At 32.6% G+C, this 25,473-nt stretch overlaps 1 protein-coding gene across 7 annotated transcripts in view; it reads right to left on the bottom strand.

Annotated features, from left to right (window-relative positions):
- RELCH (RAB11 binding and LisH domain, coiled-coil and HEAT repeat containing) overlaps positions 1 to 25,473 on the bottom strand; it is a 100,085-nt gene that overhangs the window by 16,908 nt on the left and 57,704 nt on the right. For 4 of the 7 annotated variants that reach the window (XM_032470709.1, XM_032470713.1, XM_032470711.1 and 1 more), the window contains exons 15-25: positions 25,022 to 25,186; positions 23,051 to 23,198; positions 18,690 to 18,846; positions 17,958 to 18,081; positions 16,100 to 16,148; positions 14,063 to 14,142; positions 10,877 to 10,983; positions 9,826 to 9,925; positions 5,500 to 5,582; positions 4,642 to 4,705; positions 3,045 to 3,183 (exon numbers count right to left, since the gene is read on the bottom strand). In XM_032470709.1, coding sequence (XP_032326600.1) covers positions 3,045 to 3,183; positions 4,642 to 4,705; positions 5,500 to 5,582; positions 9,826 to 9,925; positions 10,877 to 10,983; positions 14,063 to 14,142; positions 16,100 to 16,148; positions 17,958 to 18,081; positions 18,690 to 18,846; positions 23,051 to 23,198; positions 25,022 to 25,186 — 1,216 coding nt within the window. Of the gene's footprint in view, positions 1 to 3,044; positions 3,184 to 4,641; positions 4,706 to 4,911; positions 4,995 to 5,499; positions 5,583 to 9,825; positions 9,926 to 10,876; positions 10,984 to 14,062; positions 14,143 to 16,099; positions 16,149 to 17,957; positions 18,082 to 18,689; positions 18,847 to 23,050; positions 23,199 to 25,021; positions 25,187 to 25,473 lie in introns of those variants that run through there. The other 3 variants (XM_032470710.1, XR_004316274.1, XM_032470714.1) reach the window with 3 other exon arrangements.

The raw sequence follows: 25,473 nt of genomic DNA, 5'->3' as shown, positions 1-25,473 counted from the left end.
ATTGTGTTTTCTAAATATCATTTCCTACCAAAACCAGGGTTTCTTGGAGAAATGGCCAGGGTCAGAGATTGTCAAATTGTTGATAATCATGGTCCCTTTATAGATTCTGGTTTGTTGGAGAACCCAAAACAGCATTCATAAGCACATACTTCTGACCAACTGCACTGACTTCTTTCATGTTTACACTGACTTTGTATATCTTTAAGATACAATATCTTTTTAGAAAAATCTCCTGCTTCCTCAATAAACCAGCACTATAATTACAACTTTTATGCTTACTTAGTAAATGGCAAAAAACTCCACAAAAACTTAGGACAACAATGGTCATTTTTAGGGGACTTTGTGACTTGTCAAAATTAATAATAACTACATACTTTAGAGGTGCTCTAAAAAAATAATTAGGAGACAGAAAACTCCAAATATTCATTGAAATCCCAATGAATTCACTGAAACTCCAATTCATCAATTGGCATGCTGAGGTCTCAACAAAATGGTGGCTATAAGTTAGTCTCTTTAAGATTCTCTATTTCATTTCTGCCCAAACCTTCTGAAACTTACCTTCCCTATACTTCTTTATCTATAAACACACGGCTTCTTTATTGATTCTGCTCCTTCTCTGATTTCCTACACAAGCAATCCTTTCCTCAATGTTTTTCTCAGAAATTCAACAACCACATTATGTAATACCCTCTTAAAACTGCTTAACTAGAAAACAAACCTATACAAGTTACTTTAAATTGTAGAGAGAGTTAAAGGCTATAATTAAAGATCTTCCTAAATCTCAGAAGATAAACAGAAATTTACTACAGAATTCAATACTTCATTATATATGTATTATCCTGGGCTACCACATCTTACCAATTAATTCACTTAATTGTTAACCTCTCAGATAGAGATAAATGGTTAAAAGATTTACTAACCTAGATGTGAGTAATTCTACAACTGACCTTTGGTGGTCAAGGAAAATAGGAAATACACAACATAAGGCCACTTCAGAAGCCTTTCTCTTAAGGGCAGATGGGACAAAGATTCAAAACCGCAAACAAAATAAAGATAAATCAATGGGAGACTTTATAAAAATAGATTTTAATAAACTTTCAAAAAATATTCTGGGGTAGATCCAACAGCAAAAGTGAAGGGAATTTTGTCATCTCTTTTTGTAAATGGGATCAGATCTAAAATAAGGGACTTTTGAAAAAAACTGATCTAAAATGTAAAATTGCCAAGTTAGAAAATCTCCAATGTATGATTTAATATTTTCAGACAGTCTTAAAAAGTTAAAGAAATGGAAAACAAACAGTCAAAATTGTTTTATGCTCTGGATAACATAAATGTCTCCTGAGATAAAACAGACCAAAAGGTCCTGTAATAACTAAGAGCTGGGAAAGATGAAAGGACACTGGATGAACCAAAGTCTTGTATTCTCTAAGAAAAAGAGAGGCAAATATCCAAAAATGCCACTCCAAGGAAGACATTACCACCCAGCAATTCTCTGTCCTTTCTCTAAACTCCTAACTGGAATTATCTGGAAATACAGACAGATAACAATACAGCACCCTTGTCAATATGGGTTCTACTTTGTCTACCATTAGTCTTATTAATACAGGACATTAAATTCCTCAGGCCAAAGTGTTAAAGCAAAAGGGAAGCCAATTGACTGAGGAGTAAATACAGAAGAAAAAAATGTTTTTATCTTAAAAAAAAAAAAAAAAGTCTGGTTGTGCCAGAATGTGAAGAAAGATTGTATAAGACATACTTGTGGGTATACAGTAAGTTGTAGAAGGCCTCAGAGATAATGGTCTACTACACCTATTTAAGTAGTAAAAACTTATATTCTCAGTCTTTTCTCAAGTCAAATATTAATCGTTACTTTGGGACCATTATGAAAAGAAAATTTCTTTTTTCCATGTGATGCATAAATCTTCCTTTTGAATGTACATAAAAAGGTTAGATCATGTTTTAGAGAGTTACTATCTCAACATGACAACCACCAAGACCTATTGCCTATTAGCTTATTCCTTAATCCAACAACCAAGACTTATTTTCCTCACTTCAAAGCAACTACAGCCTCAAAAGAGTTAGTCAAATCACCTGTAAATCTTATGTTACTGTGATGAGGAACTATCCCTACTGCTAACTAAAATACCAAACCTTTCTGTTAACTAATTGCGAAATATTATTATTTTCTTCTCACGCTACCAACACTATTACCCACTGAAAAATAATCTCGTGATTGTGTTTCTGTAGCTCAATAAATGTTAATGCACTCAACTGACCAAATTTTGAACACTGCAGTCCAAATCCTGACTACTTTTTGTCGATAACTCTTATCTTAAAAATAACAAGTTGGATATACAATAACTAGTCTATGGGAGAATCCAATTTTGTACTAGAAACCAAACTGACTTAAGAAGCCAAACTTGTCCTTTCTAGAGCATGTCAAATTGCTAAAAATAAAAGGACTAAAGCATAACAGTGACAACTGTTAGGCTTTTGGAGTAAAAATTACTGGATACTTTGATGCCAATCAAAGAAATCCGTGTCTTAAAGGCTCAGTCCCACAGTAAAAGTGATCCTAAAGAAACCAGAGAAAATACTTAAGCAGATAATCTTGCAGATCATTTAGTATAAGCCATGTTTTAATACAAAACAATGGAATGGCATTCTAAGAGGATGAAATGCTTATCTTTCATAAGAATGTGTCAAGAAACACAAAAAAAAGTCCTTAAAAATAAATTAAATAAAAGTTCTACATATAAGAAAAACAGTATTTTGAAATTAATAGTTAAGAATTTAAAAAAATAACTTGAAATTGTTTATGAGTTACTTTTCACATGTCTATAGCAATCTCTATGTAGCATAAGAAACCATTCAGTATTAGTGACACTGATCAATCCACAGTAACAAACTTGTTTCATTTTCAACTTTCAACATGTGAAAGATAAAGTGTAGAAAGGCTTTAACAGACAACAAATCCTCAGAGAAGCTTCTGGCTTTGCTCTTACATTGTAATTCAGGAAAAAAGGTAGAAAAATGCAACTTACACTCATCTCGGAACCTTGGTTCTGCATTAGGCCCAACTCTACCAAATGTTTTTATGATCTCTGTATGCAAAGAATACTGGTCTTGATACTGAGGATCTTCCAGGAAAGAAGCCAGCTGCATTTTCACTCTTTCCAGCAACTTAAAATTGAATATTATACAGTCAAATTGAGTGGCGTTATTAAAGAGAAAGATACACATAAAACATGGCTTCCAGCACTGGATTCAAATGACTTATATCAACATAATAATAGAAATTTTGAGTTAAATAAGTACTTGTTTAGTCTTCTGGCACAGAAAAGGTTTTACATTTTTGTTTATGCTTGTTAATTCATTTTTTGTTTTTTAAAAACACAAATATTCCCTGACAGACTGTAAAAAAACAAAAAAAGACCCCACAATATTTAGGAAAAAAGATAGATTTATGATGATGTTGTATCTAAATTATAATTCTTAAAAAATCATAGCATAAGTTACCCACTTATTCACCTTCTGAAAGCAATGAGTCATTAATGACTTACATCTTACTCATATTTCCCTAAAAGACATTTTTATTTTAGGATTTAAGAACATGTTGAAATTCTGCCAAGACTGCAAGCTTTGCAAAAAGATGTGTTCTTTTTTTTTCGCTCCACCAGTGAAACATGTAAGTGAAAAAACAGAAAACATTTTTTCCCACGACTAACAAAGTTGTTTAATTTTTGTTATAAGAAATCTTTATGATAAAAAATTTTACAAAACAATTTATACATACACATATAGATACACACACACACACACACATATATAGGGTAAAATGTCTATGAGATGGAAAACCTTGTCTTCCATTTAAGTGGCTAAGTAATATGTCCACAAATAACTTATTTTCTCATGTACAGGGTTTTTCATTGTATAAGGGCATATCCAATTTGATAATAAAGGATAAAATTCTGATACCAATTTTGAGAAGTGCTCTAGAGTTAATTTGCAGATAGAACCTAACAAACTTAAAATTAAATCGCAAGTTTCTGAATCGAGATATACTTTTAGGGAAGAAGACTTTGGTAATCTCCTGAAGCAGGCATGATACAGGGTTATCACAGAGATGCGTGCTACAAAAAGATAAGGCCAGTCTACATGGCTTACAGCTTGATATCAATGTCAGGCAAAGTAATGACAGTGACAAGAATATAGGTACCTTCTAGCCTCCATTTGTGAAACTAACAAAACCTGTCTTCATATTTATGCAAACTGGCAATCAGGAATTTATGTAGACTATCCAGAAGTCTACTGGATAAGAGAAGCCTTTGGAACTAGATCTGGTTTGAAGGATTATTCAAAACTGTAATATCCAGATAGGCTTAAAACAGAACATCTGAGAGTTGGCTTATACTTAATTTTCTAATTGAGAAGAAAGACTAGAGATTTCCTTAGGATGTAAAAATATACTTTTGGTAGGCTATCATATTTTCAAATACTAAGATCCTCTTCCAGCTTGTAACTAAGAAATAAAATGAAGGGTATGATGCTCCCTGCCCCCAACCCCTAGATACCCATATGGTAATGTGGTATCATCACCTTAACAGTACACAGATTAAATAAATTCTAGTCATTTCTTACCTCTCTTTGAATAACTGTTTCCATAATAGTGCCAAAGGCTGGAATTGTGGCAATCCTGACAGAGCTGTTAGAATTAAAAAAGAAGGAAACTGAAACTTTCTTAGAGATAAAAAACCGATTATTATAAAAAAATATGTATCAAAGTAAGTACAAGGTAAATATACTGTATTAGTCTCTAGCAATGACAAATTAAATTAAAAAAAAGCAGACCAAGAAGAATGCTCAAAAAGACAGACAGGATAACTTAAGGTCGCAGTCTGTGAAACTCACAATTCAGGATCACTGGACAAGGTAACAAGGGCCGGAGCAACCCGCTTGTCAACTAACGCTTCACTCATGCCTCGAAGAGTCAGCTGTAAACCAGTCAACATGCAATAAAAAATGGTTTGGTAAACTGGAATGAGAACTGGGTTAGCTGTGACTGAGGATGGGCAGGCAGACTCATTGGCCTTTCTTGGTTTAGTCACCCACACGAGACATTAAAATGTTAAGCCTTTGGTTCATGCCACTATACTTACTGGTAACAACATGTTAGTGAGATTAGCAGAGCATCCCTTCTTGGCTTGGAAGAAATAGTCCATCAGCACGTTTTAAGTTTCGGAAATGTTTATTGAGGACTAATACTACTAATATATTCTTCAATATATGGCCTTCACATTAGGCTTACTGTGAAGGTTGACTTAAAAAAGGATACATGAATAGTTGTATAATAAAGTTTAAAATCAAGTAAGCATAATCCAACATTATTCTTTTAAAGAGATAAATCTGTTCTTCAATGAATTTAAAAGCTGATGGTTATTTCCTGACAGGCGCAGTCCGAAAGGGACGCTGAACGTGAAAGGTAGGGGTGACACTTACATTTCAGGGTCACTGGAGAGAGTTATGAGAGCAGGAACAACCCTCTGAGCTACCAGAGTTTCATTCACCCCCTTCACCAACAGCTGATTGGTCAGCACAGGGGGTATTCACAGGTGATGCATGGAAAGAGCAAACACAATGCCACGGGAAGAAGAAAGGAACAACCAAGAGAAAGAGAGAAAACACAAAAGCAAAACCAAAATTAGAAGCTAAGCAAATATTGCTACTAGAGTGCTTTAAAAAGGCAGAGAATGCTCAGGAGAAAAATAAAGCTTAAACAGCCTAGCAGTCCCCAAAAACAGTTTGTCACCAATTCAATGGCAGTTTGTACTTTTGGTCAAATAGTCTATGCAGTTTCCATGTCCAACTAAAATGCATTTTAAAATAAAGTTTTACTTTTGTTCTTGTTTTTAGAGAAGCTGAAAAAAGACACACTGGGTTCTATGGTTAAATTCTTTAAATGAATCTGGTATAATTTTGTTATGACCAACAAAGTGCAAACTGTACTGTTTTTAAACCAAACTCAAATGGCTGGCAGCCACCACTAAACTGCTTCTGATTGTTCTATAGCAAGTAAATTTAAAGATCACATATGAAAATTCCCCACCTTTTACATCACATAGCTTTCTTTCTTAAGGTACAGCCTAGTGAAAGTACTTATTTCATGTGGGAATCAGACCTGGGTTCAGACTCTAGCTCTCCACTTATTGTCATGTGGCCTTAGATAATCTCTTGAAACTCAGTTTTCTCATCTGAAAATGGTGACAATGTCATCTACCTTAAAGGATCATTGTGCTACTAATTGCATATAATATACTTAAATATTGTGTCTGACAAAGACTAGGCATTCAAGAAATGTGAGTTTAATTATTATGACTACTAAAAGGATATAAAATTTGTGATGTATTTGGAAAATGAAATTAGGAATTAAAAATGTTTTTGGCTGGTCCAAGTAGTTAACTACAAATAGTTCTTTGTTTTGCATTTCTCTAAAAGCTCAAGTAAAAAAAAATGAATACAATTAGACCTACTTCTATAATCTAATCATAAAATGATTCACTTAACAACGAACTCAAAATCACAGAACAAGAGAACAATATTGAGCTGTATTCGTTTTATTTTTATAAAAATCACTGAACTTTATGAGTTCAACAGAGAAGGATAACATCCTAATCCTACATTCTCAATTCCGAACGTAAACACAAATTAACCCTAAATGCTAATCACTTTGTAACAGAATTAGTCCTTATGGAAGACGGAAGATGCCATGAAATTTTTAGTAACAAAAACCCAACACTGTGTGCACGTTAGCCATTCCTCCTACGTAAGAGAGCAGAGCTCCTTTTTACGTGAAGATTTTAATTTTACAATAATGTTACTATTTGACAACTGATTCACCTTAGATATACTTCAGTATTCTGAGATATTTTTATTTCAACAGAACCATAGATAATTTGGAAAGGAATAAAATGACAAAGGAGCTTTTGTAACTACCTTAAACATTACAGATATCAGGTAGAAAGAAAGAAACGGGAAAGAACTCAAACACTATTAAGTAAAACTTTCTTCTTCTCTGTATTATTTTATAAATAAGGTAGCTTAGATTTGAATCAGTAAAGTATATCTTGAACTGTCTATCTTGTGCCAGCCAAAAAGCATTAAAAAAAAAAAAAAGGATAATCTAATGAACAGGTTAATTTTTCACTGCCCTGGAGTTTTTAAGTTTAATTTCTTAACTAAGCTAGAAACTCAGAAAGCAAAATTTAAGAGCTATCAATTATTACACACTTTATACACACTGTCATTTGATTTTTTAAACCCAATGAAGTAAGTACAATTATTATCAATGTTTTAACAGATGAAGAAACTGAGCCTTCGAGAAGTTAAACAACTTGTCCAGGGCTTCAGAGACAAAAAGAGGTAGAGCTAGAAAACTGACTCAGTCACATCTGTCTTAAAAAGGCCATGCCTTCTTTTAACTGTTGCCTTATTGTTATCTGCTTATTTCCTTATGATTGATGTAAGAAATCATTATATGAAGTTCTTTCCTGTATCTTTTGGGAAATCCATTATGTCACACTAGAAGTCACACAACAGTCTCTTTTATAAATCAATTTCAATAATAATTTGCTATATCAAGAAATAATACATTATCTCTTACTTAACAATGAGAATAATATGATTGATTGGGTTTCCCCGTTTTGTCTGAAAACTCAAAGCTCAATTTAGTGTTCAATTTCACTAAGTAGCTTATCTTATGTTCCTGGTGTATTCATTTCCTACTTTCTTCTCAACAGCTTCTGGTCTCACATTGTAAAAATTTTAAATTTTAAGTGTCCTGTTTTATATGTTTTTACTTTGAATTAACCTATTTTGGGGGCAAAGCAGGCATAATTGTAAATTGTAAAGCATTAGTATCAAAAATCTTATGAAACAGTTATTCTTTTAACATAATTTTGTTCAGAAATAAGGCTCCCTGACAAGGTAACTTTAATTTTTCCTACTGATGACTTTTACTTGTATGCTCAGTAAAAATCTTTTTTACCATAAATGAATTCGAAAAAAATGTTGAAATAAGTCTCCCAAATTAGACTCAGAAATTAATAATCAATCTGACAGAACACTGAAAGCTGCTTAAGCACAGGTATAGTTTCCAGTCAGCACTGAGAGAAGACATAGAAACCAAAACCAGGTAAAAGCCACATGTAAGAAATAAAGCAGAAAAAATACAAAAACAAATAAAAAGGGAAGATGCTTCATTTTACTCATTTAAATTATTTTCACTTATATGGTATGCTTCACCAGTATATAAATACATTTTAGAAACAAATAGTTTAAGAAAGAGAAATAGGTTTTGTGGTCTTAGAATAAAGTCTTATGAAGAGTAGATTACAGAAGTAGGATGGCGTTTTTCTTTTTAGGGGAAGAGGAGGCTAAGGAAAGACTTTTTAATGGCAATAACTCTTTTTAGCATACTGAATAATTAAAAATTATTTATACTCAGAAGGAACTTACACTACACATCTAAGTGAATTTTTATTTTGGCATTTATCTTGACAAACAACATGTGATTAGCTTTTTGATCAAATATGTATAATAACTGGGAATAACATGGACAGAGAATTTTCAATCTTCCGATAGCAATGGAATTTTCTTTAGATTCCACAAATATATTTTATAGATTTAAAAGTTTCAGAGGGTATATATTTTAAATAGATCAGTGGTCTATTCTTTAGATTGCAATTTATCTTAAATTATGTAAAAATTCTGAAATTCGGGAAGAAATGTCCAATTCTTCTTATGGAAAGAAAGGCTTTAACACATTTTAAGAATTACATGCATATTAGGGACAATTTTAGTTTGGATAAATATATGTTTCCTAAACTATTATATTATTTTGTGAGGTAACAGCATAGATTAAAAAAAAGAACTCAATAGTGATAATGATAGTTAACATTTGTTAAGCGTTTATTACTATGCGTCAGACACTATTTTAAAGGCTTTACAAGTATTAATTCATTTAATATTAACAAGAATTCTTTGAGATGGATACTTATTATTCTCATCTTCACTTTATACATGAGGAAACTAAGGCACAGAGAAGTCTGACCTTGGCATTAAGTGGCAGAGACAGACACTGAACCCAGGCAGTATGGCTTTATGCAAAGATTCAATAGCAGTAAGAAACACTCTAAACCAATTTTGGTGCTCAAATACAAGTTCCAGAAATATATATATTTATATACCCACATACACTAGGTTATAACACAATTTCCTCTATGATGGATAAAAAGGTAAGTATTCTAGTTTTCATATTACACTTGGGTCTTTTCTAAGTCTATGGGCAGTTAATGTATAGAGATGTTGTTACTTCTGATATGATATGTGAGGGAATAATGAAATAGGAGTAATCAATAAAATAAGTATTTCCATAATTGCAATAACTGATTTTTAAAATGTTACTCATGGAATCCAACTATATTTTACAACTTTAATGATACCCTGTATTGTTTCAATTTATTTTGGCAGCCTTTTACCTCAGTAAACAGAATAGTCAGGAAGATTTATATAGGATGGAAATTAAAGTAAGATTTAAAAGAAATTCTGAGAAATGGAAATAATATTCAAGGAACCAATAAGGCATTCTGAAATATATCAAAGCTAAATTCCTGCCCCATCACACAGTACACAACTAGATACTGTCCAACGTCATAAAATATAATCAACATAACATAGTATGAAAAGCCTTTTTTGAGAAATATTCCCACTACCTCTTCCAAAGAAAACCATTATGATCTGAACCAAGAGAAGCATTTGTACACATACCTCAAACATTCTAGCAGCAGTACACCTCACAAGTGCTGAAGTATGGACAACACCATACCATAAAACAGTTAACAATAACTCATGGTAGGCTGGATTTGCACTGGAAGAAAAAAAATCAATGCTAAAAGTGAAAGCCATAAGAACCACGAGAATCTTACTAGTGTACTGAAAAATACTACATTTATGAGGAATATTAACAATGAAAATATTGGCAAAACATACAGAATTACTTTTTACAATTTAATGTTACATCTAAGATTCTTTAAAAAAGGAAATCACCTTATAAAACTATAAACTTTTAGCATATTCAGGAACTATACTTTTAGGTTCATCATTGCAAATGATGAAATTTCAACTCTTTAGTAGCATAGATGTTAAAATTATAAAAATAAAATAAAATTTATTACTTATGAGAAAAGAACACTGGACTAAGAGTCAGATGGGTAAGTTATAACATCTGTGGGTCTTAATTTCTGCATCTATAAAAACTGGGGAAACAATGCATGTCCTATTTATGCCATATAGTTGTTGTAGGATCAGTTAAGACAACTCAAATCACCTGTATGGAAGGGTTTAAGTTGACTGTGAAGACTGTCCAAATGTAGGATAGTATTATTAATAATACGTAAAGTCTGTTTTCAGAAAGGATGAGACAAAACTACATAAGCAGCTAGATGATATGATTATGAAGGACTAAACAAATCAAATGGAACAGAAAAAGGAGCCCTGTGAGCTGGCTTTCACTTGCGGCTCCTTTTTCAGTTTTGGGATACTAAATTTTCTTCAAATCTGTACTTGATTTTATTTCTCCAGTTGCTTCAAAGAAGACATATATCTGTATTCTTTACCCCATTCTTTTATTACAATTGGTTACAAAATATTAAAAATAAGAAAATAAGAAATACGAAAAACCAAAAATAAAAAAAATCTTGTCTCAAAACCAAGAGATTTGGTGTGTATGCCAGTCTTTTTAGACTGAAAATATGTACTCTATAAATCCAATTTTAAAACTTTATATAACTTTTAAAAAACTATAAGCTATAATTTTTACCCCAGTTCCACAAAAGAAGCTTTCAGGCTATCAAGAGGAGCATGAGATAATGAAAGCAAGGTCATTACATCTTCTAAGAATCCAACTAACAGTTTTCGGTCTTCTTCCTACAAGAGGAAAAAGACTGATAATGAATTTCCAAGCAATCAAGTAGTGCTAAAACGATAATTTCCTATCTATAATTAGAAAATTTTACCAAATTAAGTGGGAAAATATCCTACTTTGGAAGCATTTTTATTAAAGATATTTATTAAGCATATTTATGATCACAATGGTACAAGGACAAAGACAATCTTGATTCATAGATTTAGACCTGTGCTGTCTAATATGGTAGCCACTCACCACATGTAATTATTTATATTTAAATTTAAGCTAAAAATTAAGTAAAATAAAAGATCCAGTTCCTTAGTTGCACTGGTCACAATTCAAATTGTTTAACTGACATGTGTGACTAGTAGCTACCTTATTGGATAGCTAAGATACCGATACGAGTATTTCCATCACTACAGAAAGTTTGATTAGATAGTTCTGGTTTAAAACATAGTAAGGTATATTCTTTTATTAAAATCTATTTTATCAATTTTAGCTTTCATTAATTTTGGCTCTAAATAGTTAAACACAAACTAGTAAAACATTTATTCTCCTAATAGTAGAAAATTGATATCTGAGAAATTATTAGTGGTGAGAAGCTGCACATTTGCTAAAATATAGACCATTATGCTCTTAAAGGAAATAGCTGCACCCTTGATTAAAAAATAATCTTTATTTTTCAATCTTTCTTTAACAAACCATTATTTTGACAATCAGAAAATATTTCTTTTTCTTACACAGCACTCTATTTATTAAAGAATATGTTAGAAAAAGCAAGCCTGCTAAATTTGGAAAGTTAAAAAAATAACAATGTTAAATTAACCTGAATTTGTATAGGAAAGGAATCTGACATTCTACCAGGAAATAAATACATAATAAATTAGAGTCAGGTTTTTTGTCTTTAGGGCTATATTAGGTCAACAATAAACGGCTTCTGTACATATCAACAGATCCATTAGGAAGACTGGATTACCACCTACCATTTTTTTCTACATGGTCAGATTAATTTAGAATTCGGTGGAGATAACGGATTGACAAAAGTAATGATCAGCCTGAATAAAGGATGGATACAGCAATTTTATACAATGCTAGTCTACTTAGACACTGACAAACCAGCAACAGAGCTATGTTGGAATAGACATTTCAGCCATTTTTAGTTGCGTATTAAACACAGCATATATATAAATTTGGAAAACTGTAAATGAAAAAACTGAAGTGTGAAATAAGAGCTATGAAATGTACTTCTAAATGAGCATGGATTCTTTGATTTGAAAATTTACTAAAATTCTTTTTCTCAATTTAAAAATTTCAAGACAATAATACTGCTTGTATATTTGATTTAAAATAGTTTTTATTTACCAAACAGGGCAGTGATTTACCCTAACAGAAAATTTGGTTTAGCAAGAAAAATATTAACAGCTAGTGTGTGCTTCCTCAAGCAAGTAACGCTGGCAATTTGTGACAGCTACCTCAATTCACATTTTGTGACTAGCAGAAAACTTCTTATCTCTTTATATATTTGAATTTCATATAGTGACTCAAAAAATATACCTTTATTCACTTATTTAACAAATCACTGAAGTACTACTATGAGGCAAACTTTGTATTTTGTACTTTATTATGCTTTAAAATACTATTTATGGTCAAAATCAATATCCTAACCAACTGCCAGATGTTAAAATGGAAAGAGAAAAATATCAACATCACACTGTTATCATATTGGAACAGCTTCCAAAATTAAAGAGGAAAATAGCATTCATACTATTGTGCCTGGCAATGTGCTAGGACTTAATCTCCATGAATTTAAGAACAATAGAGACAATCTATTAAGGTCACATGATTTAAAATGTTCTAAACACAGGGATTCTGTGTGTATCTATATTATGAGGTAGTCTTAGAAACTAGTGTAGAAAAGAAAAGTTTAAAAGAATATTGTACTGTAACAGAATTGCAGCTTCTATTGCAAAGTATCATCTGATGCTGTAGAACTAGATTTTAATATTGTAAGATGGTTCAAATCTGTTTTGGAAGAAGAATGCAATAAACTGCTGTATTTTGAATTCAAAAGGCAAAAGAAGTTAGGTATTAATGGGGGAAAGTCAGGGAAAAAGGTCCTCCTGTTTGAGTTACACATTCTAATTTTTATAAATTGCTTTATCTTGAGCCCATATTTTCACCTCACTGGTGGGACTGCCTCACACTTAAAAGTGACTGATATGCTTAATACACATCACATGTTATTTACTTAAAACAATATTAAGTAGAGTGAGGTGGTCTGTGTGACCACCAGTGAACCATAGCTGGTTCAGGCTCTCATTTAGTCCCCTCTTTTTGACTCTGGGCTGGGTCCGTGACTTCCTTTAACCAACAGAATGCAGTGGTAGTGATGTGCTAATTCGAGGCTCAGGCCTTCGCCTAGCAGATTCTGCTTTTGCAATTCTGGGAGCCTTGAGCCACCATGTAATGAGTCTGGCTCTGCCGGTCCGGAGGCCCCGGTGGACGGAGAGAGGCCCTAAGACTACATGGATACTGAAGCTCAGCCATCCTAGCTGAGACTCCTACCAACCAACCAAGTGAACGCAGCAACACAAGTGATTACCAGCAAGACCAGCAGAAGAAACACCTAGCTGATCAAAGCCAGTGAGCAAATAAAAAGGCTACAATAAGCCATTATGTTTTGGGGTAATTTATTACATAATAACAATTAAGAATAATAAAGTATTAATAAAAAGTACTTTGCTAAAAATGATGAACAGTATTCTATAGCATTTTGTAGTTTGCTTCATCTAACACATGTGCTTCGTTATTAATAAAAAAATTATAATGAAACACGAAGAAACTGTTAAATAAGTGCAATCTAACACTTTGAACAAAATTCAAGCACAGAATCACTAAAATTCGTTCGAGATTTTAATGAGATTTATTATTGAAATATGCTCTCCCCTATAAATTATTTGTTAAATAAAATGAATAAATAAATAGTTTTCCTTTACAGGTAACATTTTCACTCACACATACATTAAAAGACATAGTATCAGGTATCTTTCTCAATAGAAAGTGCTTTTACATTTTCCAGTAAAAGAATTTCTCCCTTACCTGAATATAACATGTAAGGACTCCTGTTGCGTAAATGGGGACTGTGGCTTTAGTGAGGACCCCATTTCCTGCTGAGGAATCTAAAATCATTAAAATAATTTTAAAAATCTGAGTATGCCACAAACGTAAAGCAAAAAGTCACAATGCAAATTATATTTAAAATTCCAACCGGTTACAAGTCTTACAAATAAATATTATCATTACTTTGGAAAATATTTTAATTAAAATATATATCCACTGGTGGTAGTAAAAACAAAACTTAATACTTTCACAAGGGCCATTAGCATAAACATTTTTGATAGATGGGAAAAATTTTAATAACCCAAATGAGATGCTTTGCTCTTATTTGCATAATCAGAAATCAGAGTTTTCTCTCAGACTTTCCCAAGTGCCCACTGAAGTAGGTCTTCATACATTCATTCTTTCAGTTGGCAGTATTCAGTAAAACGTAAAGGCACACAGCTGACAGGAGGCACTAGACAGACATTATGTAACCTGCTTCCAGACATGGATACCACCTAATTTCCAGTACTCTTCCTGCATCCTGTATGAGGATTTTCAGCTGGACAGAACCCTGATTATTTTCACGCAGTAGGGAGCCTAAGTAAAGCAGGGGGAGGAAAAGCATCCGATCACAGGTGAGTGCCTGTAACATTAGTGCCTGACTAATGTAATGTAAGAGATTTTCTCATGCAGCATGTGTGGATAATGTTCAAAAAGTTCCAGAGATGATAATAAGAGTAGTTATTTATAGCACCTCATTTATTGATTTTTAGGCAATGTTTTAAGTGCTTTACATTTGCTTTTATGTACTCAATTTCCCCTTATTTTTCATATGGTTTTAAGTTCTTTTCAGAAAGTAATAAATAAATGAGTTGCAAAGATGTATTTAACAAAATGCCCTGAAGGAATTTTTAGCAAAAATTCCATTTTCACATCAATTAGTAGTATTTGAGGTTTGTTTAGTCTCTTGGTAAGAGGAACTTTTTCTTTTGGGAGTACTGATGTTGGCTGAGTGTGACTGTAGGAGTTGAGAGGTAAATCTGAGGCTAGAAACAAGCTTAAGTTGAATTCATAGATGTAGACTGCATATACATTGGTTAATAATCACTTCCTATATGAACAGCTAAATATTCATAGCTAATAATCCTAAAAGCTATCAGTTTCCAAAATACGTAAATATTATTTACTAATTTATCATCAGAATTAATAACTAACTAAAAAGATAATACCAACTATTAGGTATTCCAAACATAAACCCTTTAGAAAGCTATTAAATATAAACTTTGGGAAGCATTTGTCCAAAAACTCTCATTGTTTTCAAACTTAAAAGGAATCATTTATTCATGCTCTAAATACCTCTGAGGACAGCCCAAAATGGAGTTTTCTAGATCACTCAAATCAAACCATTAAGGTAGGACTGACATAAGAATTATTTATATATTCAAAATCAACCAAGTTAAAAAATACACAGGGACATAAGATCCACACATAAATGAGTTCTTACGCCAATGGTGCTATAACTAGAATTCTTAAGACAGATGAGTGAAAACTATGAAAAGAGGGGCTGGAGCTGCTCATTAAAGCCTGTAGTTTCTTTAAAATCTCATGTTTCATTTTAAAAACATATATGTATATCTTGCATTCTATTTGATTACATTTGTTTTAATTTTTAAAAGTTTTAAGTAACTAATTATAAATTGGATGCTCTTTACTTTCTACTGTTCACTATGCTGAATACACCACTTCAAACCTACAATGGTTCAAGTCTCAGTTTGAGAAGCTCAGCCTTCGGTCAGTTTGATTACAGTGAAGGTAGATATTTACAATCAAACTGACAAAGAGTAATCTTACTGCCACCTCATGGGAAGGATATTAGATCTGACAGAGCTGTAAAACCAAGGACGTCACAGTATAAATTTTCCTTTTTAATTGTACTTGCTAATTTATTTATATAATTTGCATGTAATGAATAAAGTATTTTTCTGGAGCCAAGAGATTCAATTGTTTTTTAAAAGTAATAATGCATAAACTTACCAATATTTTCTTCAGACAGCCTTAAAATCTCCTGGAACTGAGGTTTTACCTAAGCAACCCAAAGAAAAGATGAAAAAAGTCTCAAGTTCAACAGACCAATCAATGTGTACAACTGCTGCTATTACTATTACTATTTACACATTTATTTTGCATTATATACTATTGATTCAAGTGGTCAAAAACATAACATTCTTAAGAGCCATAGGAAAAAAGAAGAGTCAAGTTACTGAAAACAATACCCTTAGAGATAAAATATTTTAAAAATCAATTCAGGTCAGCAGGCCTTTAGTTTAAGTCACTAAAATAATTTCCAAGATGATTTTAAATTCTGGAAATTACTACCTCTTAAAACCAAACTTGATGACAGAAAGGTTATTTAGGTAGATATTATATGATTAGAATTACTGAAAATAACATTTGCTGTATATGAAAGGAATGAAAATAAAATTCCACTCATTTAGGGTATTCAATAACATATTCATCATGAGATACCCATCTGCTTAGATTAGTTTCTTATTTCAAATTCCTCAGAATTTAATTGTAAACATCAAACACAGGATTTAATTTTAAAATCTTATGTTAGAGCAAATGCTTGTTTCAATTTTTTACTATTAACATTATCACAGATTTCAAATTTCAGGCCACTGAAGTCAACCACTTAACTGTTACATACTAAACTGGACTCCTAATAGCCTTTGTAAAAAAAATAACAGCTACTTCCTTTGGAGATATCAAACAATATTTGCCAGTAGTGATACCAGTAAAATCAAATTATACTTGTTTGCTCACTAGAAGTTAGTGAACAATGTAAAATGATTTTGTTTCTTCTACAAGTAACATCAAGGTCTGGCTTTTGCCCTCCTATTGGTGGGTCAGGCATATCAATTTACAAATTCAGTTTCAAATGAGGTGTACACCACTGTGAAAAGATTGATCTACAGAACCAGACTTACAGAATTAAAAGACACTGAAGCAACTTCTTCATTTCGTACATGAAAAGATTAAGACCAGATAAATTAAATGCTTTATTACAGGACACAAATATAACAGTCATAAGTCATTTTCTGAATTTTGCCCAATTTGCTATACGAAACAGTTTTCCTTTATGTTTCAATAACTACAGATTTAATAGTACAGAACTGCATAAAATTCTTACCTTTTAAGTGTCCTGATTAATATTTGATTATAGCAACTACATCTTTTTATGTTTTTATTAGATCTCTAAAAAACTGGCTTAACAATACAATATGCTATGAAGACAAATAGATTAACAAGATTTAAGAAGAAAGTGGGACCTCAGTACATTCCAATTTTAATATCTAAAAATACAGAATAACCTGGATAGGCAAAAGTGACAAATAATACCTTTGGTAGTGACTGAAATACGGAGCATTCATCTCAAATGTCTATGCTTTTCCAAGAGCTGGTATCCTTGTAACAAGTATTTCATACAAGTTGCTTTGGTTCTATTATCAGCTGATGTTTTGACCAAAGCATGCTGAGCAAAATGGCTGTTTCTGTGGTAGCTGGTAAAATACCAGAAGCACATTCAAAGCAGTGCAGTTGAGTCCCCTAGCTGATACTTCCTATGCTGGAAAGCTTTGAGATATACCCACAGTGAGTAGATCTTATATCCAAATCTGGATACAAACTAAGCTTTGGCTAAATCATCTTCTGAAAATCAGTAAAGATAAGAATTACTGGCAAGAATTTTCTTTTACTATCATGGTTTTCTTAAATATTAAAAGATAATGAGTAAAAAAAGGACTCACGCTTTTATTTACTCTGTTCTAGCATTAATTAACACATCATAGTTCTGTTTCTTGCATATAAGAAAACATGGAATACAAGTTTTTACCTTAGTGTTTGTGAAAATTTTGCCAAATGTCCGGCAAAGGCGCCAGAAAAATCTGGAGAATTCATGGACACAGGCAGTTGAAGTAACATTAAGTTTGCCAACTATTTCTATAAGTTGTGGCAACCTGAATATGAAAGGAAAGAAAAATAGGCAGAGGATACAAATAAATCAGTGTTTCCTTGCCAATTTCTGAAAAAATGCAAATTTAACAGCCTCTTCTGTTCTGCTTTTCATAACCACTAAAACTGGAATGCAAAGGAATTGTTTGGGACCCTTTGAAAAAGTCTTAAGTTTATATTCTATAAACTTAAATTTTAACCAACTGCCATAAAATATATGAAATCTTAATAGTAGAGTTCTGAGTATGGACTTATGAGACTCAAATCAATGGATCTGATGCTTCACACAAGAGCTCGGTTAACATGGCGTCCATTTTAGCCTCAAAAATGAGAAGTCTGGATGTAGTTTAAAATCCATCACTACTTTTAGACAATAAGGCAGCAGATAGTTCCTTCTGACATAACACAGCAGCACCATCTTCATGGATAATTACATATCCAGTGATATAAATCTCTCCTAAAGATATTTACCATAGATGATGCCTAGTTATGTTTTGCTATTTTAAAAGATGTTTTGTTTTATTTTTCTCTTGGAGCCCAGGCTAAATATGGTGAGCTATTTTCTATTCAACTGATTGAGGCTTATCAAATGAATACAGAGGTAGTAACTTACAACTGATTGACAACCCAAAGTAAACTCTCCCAGCCTGTTGTACCCTCGTGTTCCAGCTGGTAATCATAAAGTTGTAGTAGCACTGCCAATTGCTCACGACTTCCAATAATAGTAGACACATCTTGAAGAGGCGACAGAGGCCGTGGGAACCTAGTCACTATAAACAACAGAAGCAAAATAAATCACATGGAAAATGGCAGTTTGGAAAATTAGCCATTCTGTCAAAAAGAAAAGTAAGATTCTGCCTCCTGATATTTATTTAACTTATTATAGACTTTAAATATAAAATTTAAAATATTAATTAAATCATTTTTGTGAAGAAAAAGAAATACAGTTGATGCCTATACAACTTGGGGGTTAATCTGCCTATAACTTACAGTCAGCTCTCTGTATCAGGTGCCTCCACACCCACAAATTCAATCAATCATGGCCCATGCAGTACGACAGTATAAACTACTGAAAAATACCCACATACAAGTGGACGTGTGCAATTCAAACTCCTGTTGTTTAAGGGTCAATTGTAAATTGTCACATGTGAATAATTTAACAAAACTCAAAAATTAAGCAGATTTTGAGACTAAAATAGTTAACAAACAAATACTGTTATGAAACAGCTTGCTAATAAAGAGTAAAATTTCACTTAGGTTAAATTAAAATTGGCTCAAATGTAAGAGCTCAGCTAAAATATGGGTTTGAATTTGGTTTTTAAAAAACAGAAATAGGGGGAGGGTATACAAATCAGTGGCAGATCGCGTGCTGAGCATGTGTGAGTTACTGGGTTCAATCCCCAGTACCTACATTAAAAAAAAAAAAAAAAAAAAGATAAAACTAATTACCTCCTCCTTCCTAGAAAAAAAAAAAAGCTTAAAAAATAAATTGAAAAAATAAAATTAAAAAAACCAGAAATATTTGTAATTCCACCAGACCGTCTATGTCAATGCAATAGTAAATATGATTCCTTCACAGAATAAGAAACTAGCAGGTTGATAGCAGGGAAAAACTGTTTAATACCAGAGAATAATGACACAAAATACATTGAAGCTTGAGCTAAATAGGCTTTTTAAGTATTTAAACTCCAATACTAAATGTTTTATTTTAAAAAGTTTGACAAACATTAAGTTAATAAGTATTAAAACAGTGACCAGTAAGATAAAGGAAAATGTACTATAAATATTATAACCACAGACTTATATATACACTTTAAAAGTTTTGGGGGAAAGCTGAAAAAAATTACTTTTAAAATTACATAAATAAAACATTAATATACACTAATGTATTTTAAAATTCAAACATATCAATAAAATTTATGAGCCTATAAATCATAGTTAGATCCCAGGTTATTAAAGAATATGTCTTAGATAGCTGTTAAGTGAATAATGCTACTAACAGCTCATTAACTGTTGGTCAGAAATTCCTAATGGCCCAGTAACTCCTGCATAGAGGTTAACACCCTAAAAAAACACAAATAAAGATGCAGCACTTTCTCAAAACATATTAGTGGCCTAATGATAATGATTAAACTTCAGAAAACATGAAATAACTATAAAAATGCTCAAAGACAAGATGCTAGTGTCTTCCTATGCTGCCCAAGGCTTTTAGCAATATCTTAAGTACAAATGAAGGTTATCCCTTGCTTGTTAAAGTCTCCTATTAGCTATCATAATACACAAGTAAATCAATGAATTTAGGTAACATGGTATCCCATACTATCTGAGGTTTCTGCTTGAACTGTCACTATTTCAGCCTAGGAATCAAACAGATGTGGATGGTGAGGGTATGTATCTGTACTTCATATTTCTATAGCATGTCAAAGCATATCTGATATAATTTCAAACACGGTTAGATCATACTGGTTACAATCTGCTATACTATGATGAAATGTATATTATTCCTTCAAAAGTACTGACAATCTATTGGAAAATGGAGGAATAGTTAGAAGTAAAATAGATATGTCAAGATTTACTGTATGAAAAGTGCAGTCCATAGATTTAAAGCTAGGTCCAACAGAAGCAGAATAAGGTCAGGAAATAAACAAATTACTTGGATAACTCAGTTATAACAGATAAGCAATCAGAATGGTTCAGGAACTTCAAAACATTATTCTATTTAAGAAGACTTTTAAAAATTTGAACATCTAACATAACGATACAGAACGGTCCCCAGAATACCATTTTAATAGGCTGGCAAAACACTATCATTTTATTGTCAAAAATAGCCACAATTATCCAAATCCAGCAAAAAAACAGCTGTTATGACTCAAAGTCTTTAATGTATTTCCCTCTCACTAGAATGTAAGCTCTATGATGGCAGAGATTTTTGTCTATTTTACTCATGCCATTTAAAATAGTGTCTGACATAAATATTAGCTAGTGCTGTGGAACTTCCGTTATTTAAGAGAACACAAATAAATCTTCACTTACAGTAAACTGCATCCCAAATTATACACTTGTATATATAAACAGACATACAGACATACATATATATATAGACTCTAAATAAGGATATAATATTTTCTCATTTCTAATAAATGCATTGTATACCTACATGTGAGTATAACAATGTTAACATTTATAGTTACTGTTAAAAGTCAGAGTCAAATTAAGTCAATGAGAACTAAAAATAAAAGATTATTTTTGGCATGATAAAGACATAATCACAAGGAAAGGTCACATAAATATTAGAAGGAATATGTTCAGGATGGTAAAGCAGCTTTGAAAATTTTCTATCTAATCTCTAGCATGTGTTTGGCAATAGGCAACATTGAAGAATTACTTGTTAAATGAATGAATGAATGATAGCAAATGCTATGGGTTAAACTGTGTCTTCCTTAAAAATTCGTATGTAAAGTCCTAACCCCCAGAACCTCAGAACGTGACCTTATTTGGAAACAGTGCTGTTGCAGATATAATTAGATAAGATGAGGTCATACTGGAGTAGCGTAGACTTCTAATCCAATATAACTGAACTTAGAAAGAAAGGGGAAATTTGGACACATACACGCACAGGGAGAATGGAATGTGAAGATGATGGCAGAGATTGGGGTGATGCATCTACAAGCCAAAGAGCACCAAACACTGCCGGCCAACCCCCAGAAGCTAGGAGAGAGGCATGAAACAGCTTTGCCCTCACAGCCTCCGGAAGGAACCAGCTCTACTGATACCCTGATTTCAGACGTCTAGCCTTCAGAACTGTGAGACAGTAAACATCTGTTGCTACAGCACTAGTTTATGGTACTTCGTTATGGCATCCCTAGCAAAACAATACAGCAAGATAGAAAGAAAAAGAGAGGGAATCAGAAAGGTGGGAAAGTCCCTAGGCAGATGAAGTGCCTTAATGAGTGAAAGAGTGGAACTGAAGTGAACAGCTGTGGGTGCTTCATGAAGACTCATTTTGAAAGTTTGAATTTTCATTCTCCTCAATAACATCATTAAAAAATATTAATCTAATGCTTCCCTATCCATTCTCAGTTTTCCAAGTAAAACTGGCATTCAGACACTGTAAACCACTTTAATGCTGTGCTTTGTGCATTCTTAGACATAATGCTTTATATCCCAAAGATTATAGGTAGTCCAGTTTACTTTATATGAAAACTGCAATTCTAAAAACACTGTTGATTTTTCTCGATGTTATAACTCTTTTGTCTATCAGAAGCCTTTAAGATACATGGATAATTTCACAAATCTGAAGACGCTGCAAAGGGATCTCATGCATAGTAATAACTTGTCTACAGACATCCATCCTGTGGGTTGGGTACAGTGGGGCTACCAAGTGCCAGGTTACTGGTTAGCTGGACTTTGAGCTAAGGAAATACTGGCTTTTGCTTTCAATTTCATTTATTTCTAAAAATAAATTATATTCCTACTTTAGGGGAAAAAAGACAACTAAGCTGCATATGCTTATACTCCTATCAAAGACATAATAGGAAAGAGTAATTACATTTACCTTCCCCTATTGAAAATAAGACGAACTAGCTGGGAGAAAAAATATAAAGAAAGTGGAAATGAAAAGCTTCATAAACTGGCACTGGTAACTATTAATTCAGCTCTATTAATGAAAAAAAAAACATGTATTCTTGATTTATAACACTGAAAAAAAAAGGTTATAAAAAGGCTCTAGATTAAAAACGAAAAGAAAGTATAAATATTTTAAAATAACACCAAGAGCCTTATCCATAAAAGATGAAGCCATATAGTTTACCTTAGATATCATACAATCTACGACCATGAGATTGTACACATATAATACATTTTAGTAAGTATGCTGTCAATAGTGATTTTTTAAAATTTTAATCATAAAACAATTCTTTGGGAAGCTTAGCTGTTAATATTCTACATCTTCCTTCCATAATTTCAGTTCAGTACCTTCTATCTGTGGCACTTCACCATGAAGCTTGGCTTTGCTGGAGAAAGGTGCATTCTGTAGCACTAATGCAAAGAGAGATGGGATCAAGGACTGCAAGGCAGACAGATACATGTGAAGCTTATGTTCATCCAGCCCGTGCTCTCCTTCCTGAAACATAAGGAGGTGGAAGCTAATTTTAGCCTTTCAAAATTACATATTTATGATCTTCCTTTCTGTGGCAAATAATAAAGCATTTAAGGACATGTATGTTAGACTCACAGCATAACACCTAATGGAGATGTCCATGAATCTTAATGCTCTGAGCATGAAAACGCGAAGAAGCATTAAGGCACTGAGTAAGTAACAGAATCTTTTATATGGAAAACTTTAGGGTGAACATCAGTCATTTCCATTTGTGTGGAACTTCTTTTATAGGTTTTTTCTTTTAAGAGGGTATTATCTTTTGAAATTTTATAAGTCAGGTTAAAGAAATTAGAGTGAGCCACAGGAATCATTTTAAACGCTCAACTGTTCCAGCAGCAGTACTTGCTACTCTCTCTCCTGCTTCTTAACTCCTGTAATAGATCTGGTGACAATTGTATTTGTCAGCATTGAAAGCATTTTGAAATAACTGAATTACAGATAAAATGTAGGAAAAGAAATTTCAAAAGGAAATGAAAGAGATAACAGAAAGAAAAAAAGGGAGTGAAAGGATCAGTATAGTACACAGAAACCGAGTATTACAGTGAAAAATAGAATTATTAGAGATGAAAGCATTTATTGCTGTTCAAATCCACTTGAGCTGTCATTACTCTATTATAAATAACAATTATGCCAGAAATACCAGATACATTAGCTATTTACTATCAAGTTCTAAATTAGTTAATTTCTTGATGGAAGAATTACCATGTGTGCTGAATACTGCAGCTATGTTTAGTAGCAATGTGGAATTAGCTGTGTTATGATATGGACTAAGAAAAAACCGGGTATGGATAAATTCTCAGATAGAAGGAATGTGAACATTAAAAAAAAAAACACTTGAACTCCCTAGGTTTCATAAAAACGAGTACTTCAGTCCAGTTGTCTATTTATAGTTTTTTAAACACCTATTTTGAAATTTTATAGCGAAAAGAGCCAATTTTTGAACTAAATGAATACATGAATATACACGTAAGACTATCTACAGAGTAGTAAAATACATTAAGGGTCTGATAAATCCTTTAAAATTGGGGGGTTGAAAGAGCAAGAGACTGACATCAGATCCTGGTTCTGTCATTTGACAGCTGTGGGACCCTGAGCAAGTCACATAAACACTCAGTTTCAACACAAAAATCAAAATAGAATTCGAAGGGTTACAAGAATGAAATAATATGTTTTATATATTAAGTATCTGCCTTAATGGTACATAATTAACAGGTATTAAAGAAATGTTAGTTTTTCTTCTAGACTCTAAAAAGGTCCAGAAGGTTTTTTTTTTTAAGTACAAAAATTAGACCAAGAAGTTTCTATTGTTTCTTCAACTTTTCTTCAATTCATTTACTTGGGGGAGAATAGAAAGTTCATTTTAAAAAGTGAGGACATGAACTACAGCTGTGAAATAAAGTCAAAGCAATTTGACATTGTGTAAATAAGAAAGCTTTAGAGACTCATATTTTAGTTATGTCTGCATTTGGGGAACTGAAGCTGACACTTTACCTAAAATAGTTAAGTCTTCAGAAGAGGCTAGGAAGAGGTAGCATTGTGAATAGTGTATAAGTTAGTGCCACAAAGGTGCTATTTCATTTAACAAAGTCAGATCATGCCCTTTCTGCTCTGGCTTCAGCCAAGCTAAACCTCCTCAAATCACCCTTGCCTTCAGACCAACAGAATCTTTAATGGGTAATTTACTAGAATGTTCAGTTAGGTGGTATTTTCTGTCTTTGTTCCCCCCACGTTGCCTTAGAACACATCATTTAAATTTCTGCTAACTATATACTAAAGGAAGCACTTACCCTGAGAAGTTTTTCAATCTTGTTCAGCAATGTAGGTATAAGATGAGACTGTAAATTTCCAAGTTCTGTAGTCCAGGCGGCATAAGCTGGTAAAAATACTTGATGTGTTGCACTAACTACTCTTTCTGAGGGATCACCCAAGGCCGACAGTAACAATTCAAAACCCTGCCAAAAGGAAACAAGCAAAATGTAGACTTAAAAGAAATTAAATTCTGCCTAATAAAACTGAAAAAGGAGGAGAAAAAAAGTAAGGAAAAATAATCTAAAAACACAATTAAAACATAGTATACATTGCAGTACATCTAGCAGACATTTTAAGCCAGAAAGAAAGCCATACATAATCCTACCCTTCCCAATTTCCTTAAACAAAAATGTCATGTATCCACTGATGGGGAAATCAAAGAGAAAGGGTGATAACATGGCATGTCTGTTGCCAATTTCCTGCCACAAAG

Source organism: Camelus ferus, chromosome 30, assembly GCF_009834535.1.
Source record: "Camelus ferus isolate YT-003-E chromosome 30, BCGSAC_Cfer_1.0, whole genome shotgun sequence".
Classification (NCBI taxonomy): domain Eukaryota; kingdom Metazoa; phylum Chordata; class Mammalia; order Artiodactyla; family Camelidae; genus Camelus; species Camelus ferus.
The sequence above is the reverse complement of the archived record's forward strand: the minus strand, read 5'-3'. Positions and strand labels throughout refer to the sequence as shown.